At 48.6% G+C, this 7,940-nt stretch overlaps 1 protein-coding gene across 1 annotated transcript; it reads right to left on the reverse strand.

Moving 5' to 3' along the window:
- Positions 1–1,298: 1,298 nt before the first annotated feature.
- Positions 1,299–3,116, reverse strand: ppp1r3b (protein phosphatase 1, regulatory subunit 3B). The gene has a single exon (XM_069673787.1). It carries the CDS (start codon positions 3,105–3,107, stop codon positions 2,247–2,249), a length of 861 nt encoding a protein of 286 aa, XP_069529888.1. The 5' UTR covers positions 3,108–3,116; the 3' UTR covers positions 1,299–2,246.
- Positions 3,117–7,940: the final 4,824 nt, after the last annotated feature.

A 7,940-nucleotide genomic window follows, 5' to 3' on the forward strand; every position in this document is an offset into this window, starting at 1 on the left:
TCTGAGACAGGTGGAACTTCACTGTGCTGTGCCTCTGAGAACGTCATGACGTAAACTTGTGTTCTGGTCCAAATGGACTGCAGCAGAGCGAGCCGTGTCTGCCCTGTAGTTCATCACTGTCATGAACATTAGAGCCCCTGGGTCTGATCCTAAAGACGGATGTAAAGACCCGGCGTTTGCTCTTCTCCCCCGTTACATAAGTGAACCTGTTTCACCTGCAGAGCAAACACTAACACAGCAGCACGCATGCCAGAGCGACCCACTTTCTCAGGGTCGTACGAGCAGAGACATGCAGGTCAGGAGCACGGCTGACCTGACGGCAGAGGTCACGCTTATTGTACAAGAACTGATCTGCGTTCAGAAACAAACGGAGTCAAAGGTTAAGATCAAAAGCTGATTTGAACTTTCAGCGACCCTGAAACCGTGTTTCAGTCAGCTTCTCATGTGAGCATCCTCCTCTGTCATACTTGAGTCTAAATGTGGAGGCAGCTGCAGGGCTGTCACTCCTGTCCCTCCTGTTCTCACTATGCGGACCCAAGGCCCCGCAGAGGTCAAAGGTCACAGATTTACTCCTAACCTAATCTTTATAAGCAGAATCAGCATAAAAATGTATCTGCGTGCAGGTGACACAGTGTTCTGGTTTGTGTTTGTCGTCGGAGCTGAACCGTCCTCGAGCGGATCAGCAGGAGAAACCGTCTGTAAGGACAGCGAAGAGGTGGAACACATCGTCCTGAACGCCATCCCATCATCGGACCAGGGTTAGCCTTTATTCATGTGAAGGAACAGACGTCTGCATGTTCAGCTAACAATCCCTTATAGTCGGACTGAAACAACTGACCGCTGGCCACACCAGAATCATCGGAGCTAACGACATGTGATGGGCTCAGAGATCACCTGCACCCTAACCTGACCCTGTGACCCGACAGTGACACAGAGAGAACCACGATCATGAACTCAAACTGGAACACATTTCTTTGATAGTGCGGACCAGCTGAGTTTAGACACCATTCATTAACGTCCAGATCACGCGTGATTTAAATGTTTGCACGTGAACTGAACTCAGCAGATGGTCTGTTTCCACATGAACAGCGTGAACTGTAAAAACGGCACAAAACAAGTTAAAATGTTCGACTTTATTGAGCAGCTTTTCTGACACGACTTCACAACGACTCACTCAGACACTCGACCCGACGGCAGAGCACTGACAAAGACACATGAAAGAACGCTGAATTACAGTTTACACAGCACCCCCACGTGAAGACATTGCATCTGTGTCTGTTACAATCAAAGGTGCAAAAGGTTAAAGTTCAAAGTGTGCAGTGAGGAACAACACGACTCAGTGAATATCAGCCTCTCAGTGAGAGAGACCAGTTTAAACATTTTATTTATTACACACACGCCGGCCCAAATTAAAAAGCCCAACTGCTTCCTGCATTAAGATCCAATAAATCCACATTAATTTAGAGACTAAGACAAAATCGTTCTTTCCATAAAACACTGGTCATCCAAACACGGACTGCGTCCTCACTGTGAGCACAGGCAGCTTCAACACTCGGGGTGCAGAGAAGTGTTTCTCAGTAAACCTTCTTTGGGGTCTGACACATGAAGACGTCACAGATCTCCACACATCCAGCAGCTCGTTCAGTGGCCTAACGCTTCAGAAGAAGACGGTCGCTTCCCCTCTCAGGTCATTTCTTTCAGCGTTTTGAAGAGCGGTAAAATCCTGGAGACGCAGTTAGAAGATCAAAAAGTCAGCTTGGGAGGCCAGGACCCCGAGGTTTGAGTCCCCAGTGAAACATCAAGTCAATATTTACTTTCCTTTAAGTTACAGAACACGAGAGTGACACAGCATACGTGTCTATGTCAGCCCTGATTTAAACCCAAAGCAGCATCTTTACCCCTCAACAGATGATGAAGTCCAGAGCTGACCGGCCGCAGCAGGAGGATCAGTGGACACTCAGAATGGACAGTGCATATTTATCATCACTGAACTGAGGCGAGCGGCCATATTTGATGAGTTGGGAACACTGAGAACATTTTAATGAGTCGTTCTTAGATGAACATAAACATGTCTAATAAAGTGGTCTGTTGCAGCGGGCTGAGCAGCAGGAGGTAACTCCAGGTCACCTTTAAACACAGAAAACATTCAGCAGTCAGACGCTATAAAGGTGCGAGTCTGCAGGTGTGTAATGAACGGCAGAACCACACGAGTTAAAAACAGACAGTGCGGTAACTTCCTGACACGCTCAGTAGTACGGGCCGCTGTTCTCGTATCCTGCGTAACTCGACCAATCAGGGAAAATCCCGTGTGAGCAAGTGGGGCTGCCGTAGCGGTCAAAGTGGATCCCAAAGTCAAAGGAGTCCGTGTGGCTGCTGCGGACGTCCTGGCGGTCCTTCTTCATGGAGGACCAGACGATCCTGTAGTTGTCCCCCTGCTGACTGTCCCAGTACTCACAGCCGCCCACCTCGTAACAGACGGCGAACTCGACGCGCTCGGGAGGGTGGAGCTGCTCGGGCAGAGACACGTGGAAGGAGAAGGTGTCGCTGTACGAGCTGGGATACGTGTCCTTCATGTACACACAGTCCACATCTGTGTGGCTCTTCCAGGTGTCAAAGGTCACCCGCAGCTTCACACACTTCTCAAAGGACACGTTTTTCACCTTCACCGTTCCTGCTAACGCCTTCTCCTTCAGCACGCAGTGCTCCAGACACACCAGGTTCTGCTCCAGGTGCTGACGGAAGCGCAGGTAGTCTGAGGACGGCTGAGGGAAGTCCAGCACCAGTTTGTCCTCCTCGGCCGTCAGACAGAGAGCCGAGCTGAACATCTCCTGGATGTTCACGGGGATGTCGATGGGGTCGTTGAACTGAGAGAAGATCTTCACTCTGGTGAGCGACAGGCCTCTGTGGTCGGCAAACGTCACCTGCTTCTTGACTTTTCTGGAGTCTCTCCTGGAGGATCGTCTGTCCTCGGGCTCGGGGGGATCCACGCGGTGAGAGTGCTGAAACCTCAGACACGAGCTCAGAGCAGGTTTACATGTTTGAGGAGACGTCCTGTAGACAAACTCCTCTTTGGACAGGTACAGAGGTAACGCCATGTCGATCGGCATGGTGAGCTCAGGAGGAAGGACGCACAGCACACTGAAAGAGAGAGAGGACACAGAGTGATGGTGGAGCCGTTTTAAACGTGAAAACAGACGACAGACATTAAGAGATTCACTGTGTGTGTTAGAAAGCAGAGTTGATTATATATCCTGTACACGAGGACTCTCCTGATTTATTCCCTCAGTAAACATTAACGAGTCTTCATTAACACAGCATGATGTTCACTCAGTCACCGACGCTCCCGTTTATGTTTGTCAGTGTTTGAGGCTTTGAAACAACATTCACATCTCGCTCAGTCGTCCCTCTGCACAGTGAGAGCTCCTCTTGTCTACAAGAATTATTTAAATGGAACAAACAGCAACTCTTTAGAAGACTTTAACTGCTGCTGCAGCATCTGAGGGTTACAGAACACGGTTGGAGCTCTGCATCAGATATGTGAAAGGGTTAACATGACCTCAGACTGAAACTGACATTTCTTTTCTCCAGATGTACACGGGAGGTTTCCTTTGGTACGTGAATCCTTTATGTGCTGCAGGTTTAAGCTATTTATACCTAGAATATAGATCATTAGCTTTTCTTATACGTTACCTACAAATCTAACAGGTATTCCAGTCCCCTGGAATATTATGAAGCAGGTGATTTGTGGCATCATCGGTTCAAAAGTATGAATAAATTATCAGAATAGTTGAAGACTGATTTTATGTTGACATGAAACGGTTTCAGTGGATTTAACTTGACATGAGGGAGACTTCGGCGGGTATGTAGAGCCTGAACCGCCTCTCCATCTGAGAGAGAAATCCAAACATGAAAGCAGCGAGTCCAGCAGAGTCTGAGGTCTCCTCCTGAACATCAACAGACTCAAACCTTTGTCCTGACTTGCATCATGACGTGACTCGCCCACAGAACTATTCACGCTGCATCATGTAAACAACGACACGACACATATTCACCGATTTATTTCCCCGTTTAACTAGCAGCAGAACACAGCGCCCCCGTTAGGCGGTGCTGAAACTTTAACGGTAAATAGTTCAGCCTCCTTCCTGTGCGGCTTTGAACGAAACGGAGCTCCTCAGCCTGATCTGCCATTTCATTGAAGTTCAGAACATTTAACGTCTCATTGCTGCACGTTCTCCTCACGCAGGTAAATGCAGAAGTTTCTCAACTCTATAAAAGATGTCGGTGAAAGGCTGAATCATGTTGGCAATGTGTCCGCAGATGACGAACACACCCCCCAGCCCACGCTGTCTGTTTTCAGTCATTCAGACGTCTTTCTACCTGCTGCCCTGCCTCCGCCATGAGCCCACAGGTACAGGCTCTGTGTCTGAAAGCCCCCACGATGAAACACTTCACGCACGCAGTCACTTACCTGTAACAAAGAGTCAGGAGGAGCAGTTCCAGGCAACCATCTGTAGCTTCTCCTTCAACGTGACGCAGCAGACGTTCGGTCACTTTAACGTTGGAATCCTCGCGGCGGGATCATCCCGTGGCGGTTCTTTGAAGAGTCCAGAACGTCCTCAGGAGCGTTCTGCTCGCGAGCTCCTCTCTCCACACGTTCTACACTTGTGGCACATATTTCTCTCGTGGCATCAAAGAGCCACACTGGGTTCACGTGAACACCAGTCGGCAGCCAATCAGAAAGGGCGCTGACGGAGTGATCGACGGGTCGTCAGGGCCTGTGGACGGGGTGGATCTGTCTCTGCAGGAGGGGACATGTCCCACTTGTGTTTGAACGGAGAAGCACCTGAAAACTCTCTGTACAATAAACAAAGGAGGAAATCATTTCTCTCTAAATAAGACTTCATGTGATTCTGTCTGATTGTGACCTGCTTTATTTCACAGTCTAATTCAGACTTTCATGTCAGGCTGACATCCTCCCACACCTTTCAACCTTTTAGGTCACAGACTTTAAGAGTTAAGACACGGTCTCTATTTACAAAACTACAACTAGATTCCTCTTGAAATATTTCCCATCATGCTCCTGGTGGAAGTTTACAAGATGAAAAAAAATAGATCAGAGTCAGAAGCCACTTTTGTTTATGCTGTCTGCAGTGATTGAGACTATTGTGTTAGCTGGGATAGCATGTCAAGCTAGCAGGTCACTAGCTAGACATTTCCTTGCTATTTAGCTGCTGCAGCGCTAACACAGCTAACAGCAAGTGTGCTCTTCAACATTCAGTGAGGTAACAATGACGGAATGTGGAAAAGCACAAACACTGCTATAAAATTTACTGCAAGTTGTTAAAGTGTTCTGTGAGGACACAACAAGGTCGCTTTAGTGAATACGTGTGGTCAAAGTTCTGTCTGTACAACAGATTAATGATGTCACAATGTGGACTGACTCATGATCCCAGTGCGTCATTCATCATAGTTCTACATATTGTTTTAAAGAGTTCATGTGGTTTGGTCAACAGCAGTCAGCTGATGAAGCAGACTCCAAAACTGGAGGATGCAACTGCAGGTTGACCAACTGAAGTGGAGTAACTGAAGGTGGAGTATCTGCAGGTTGAGCAACTGAAGTGGACCAACTGAAGGTGGAGTATCTGCAGGTTGAGCAACTGAAGTGGAGTAACTGAAGGTGGAGTATCTGCAGGTTGAGCAACTGAAGGTTGAGTAACTGAAGGTGGAGTATCTGCAGGTTGAGCAACTGAAGGTGGAGTAACTGCAGGAGGAGTATCTGCAGGTTGAGCAACTGAAGGTTGAGCAGCTGCAGGTGGAGTAACTGAAGGTTGAGCAACTGAAGGTGGAGTAACTGCAGGCTGAGTAACTGAAGATGGAGTATCTGCAGGTTGAGTATCTGCAGGTGGAGTAACTGCAGGTTGAGTAACTGAAGGTTGAGTATCTGCAGGTTGAGCAACTGAAGGTGGAGTATCTGCAGGTTGAGCAACTGAAGGTGGAGTATCTGCAGGTGGAGTATCTGCAGGTTGAGTAACTGAAGGTGGAGTAACTGAAGGTTGAGCAACTGAAGGTGGAGTATCTGCAGGTTGAGCAACTGAAGGTGGAGTAACTGCAGGAGGAGTATCTGCAGGTTGAGCAACTGAAGGTTGAGCAGCTGCAGGTGGAGTAACTGAAGGTTGAGCAACTGAAGGTGGAGTAACTGCAGGTTGAGTAACTGAAGGTGGAGTAACTGAAGATGGAGTATCTGCAGGTTGAGTATCTGCAGGTGGAGTAACTGCAGGTTGAGTAACTGAAGGTTGAGTATCTGCAGGTTGAGCAACTGAAGGTGGAGTATCTGCAGGTTGAGCAACTGAAGGTTGAGTATCTGCAGGTTGAGCAACTGAAGGTGGAGTATCTGCAGGTGGAGTATCTGCAGGTTGAGCAACTGAAGGTGGAGTAACTGCAGGAGGAGTATCTGCAAGTGGAGTATCTGCAGGTTGAGTAACTGCAGGTTGAGTAACTGAAGGTTGAGCAGCTGCAGGTGGAGTAACTGAAGGTGGAGTAACTGCAGGTGGAGTATCTGCAGGTTGTGCAACTGCAGGTTGAGTAACTGAAGGTTGAGCAGCTGCAGGTGGAGTAACTGCAGGTGGAGTAACTGCAGGTGGAGTAACTGAAGGTTGAGTATCTGCAGGTGGAGTAACTGCAGGTGGAGTATCTGCAGGTTGATCAACTGCAGGTTGAGTAACTGAAGGTTGAGCAGCTGCAGGTGGAGTAACTGCAGGTTGATCAACTGCAGGTTGAGTAACTGAAGGTGGAGTAACTGCAGGTGGAGTAACTGCAGGTGGAGTATCTGCAGGTGGAGCAACTGAAGGTGGAGTATCTGCAGGTGGAGTATCTGCAGGTTGAGTAACTGAAGGTTGAGCAGCTGCAGGTGGAGTAACTGCAGGTGGAGTAACTGAAGGTTGAGCAGCTGCAGGTGGAGTAACTGCAGGTGGAGCAACTGAAGGTGGAGTATCTGCAGGTTGAGTAACTGAAGGTTGAGCAGCTGCAGGTGGAGTAACTGCAGGTGGAGTAACTGCAGGTGGAGTATCTGCAGGTTGAGCAACTGAAGGTGGAGTAACTGCAGGAGGAGTATCTGCAGGTTGAGCAACTGAAGGTTGAGCAGCTGCAGGTGGAGTAACTGAAGGTTGAGCAACTGAAGGTGGAGTAACTGCAGGTTGAGTAACTGAAGGTGGAGTATCTGCAGGTTGAGTATCTGCAGGTGGAGTAACTGCAGGTAGAGTAACTGAAGGTTGAGTATCTGCAGGTTGAGCAACTGAAGGTGGAGTATCTGCAGGTTGAGCAACTGAAGGTGGAGTATCTGCAGGTGGAGTAGCTGCAGGTTGAGCAACTGAAGGTGGAGTAACTGCAGGAGGAGTATCTGCAAGTGGAGTATCTGCAGGTTGAGCAACTGCAGGTTGAGTAACTGAAGGTTGAGCAGCTGCAGGTGGAGTAACTGCAGGTGGAGTAACTGAAGGTGGAGTAACTGCAGGTTGAGTAACTGAAGGTTGAGTATCTGCAGGTTGAGCAACTGCAGGTTGAGTAACTGAAGGTTGAGCAGCTGCAGGTGGAGTAACTGCAGGTGGAGTAACTGCAGGTGGAATAACTGAAGGTTGAGTATCTGCAGGTGGAGTAACTGCAGGTGGAGTAACTGCAGGTTGATCAACTGCAGGTTGAGTAACTGAAGGTTGAGCAGCTGCAGGTGGAGTAACTGCAGGTGGAGTAACTGAAGGTGGAGTAACTGCAGGTGGAGTAACTGAAGGTTGAGCAGCTGCAGGTGGAGTATCTGCAGGTTGAGCAACTGAAGTGGACCAACTGAAGGTGGAGTATCTGCAGGTTGAGCAACTGAAGGTGGACCAACTGAAGGTGGAGTATCTGCAGGTTGAGCAACTGAAGGTGGAGTAACTGCAGGAGGAGTATCTGCA

This window comes from Semicossyphus pulcher, unplaced genomic scaffold (assembly GCF_022749685.1).
Source record: "Semicossyphus pulcher isolate SPU_LCO1_2020_fin unplaced genomic scaffold, fSemPul1.0.p SCAF_22, whole genome shotgun sequence".
Taxonomy (NCBI): Eukaryota; Metazoa; Chordata; class Actinopteri; order Labriformes; family Labridae; genus Semicossyphus; species Semicossyphus pulcher.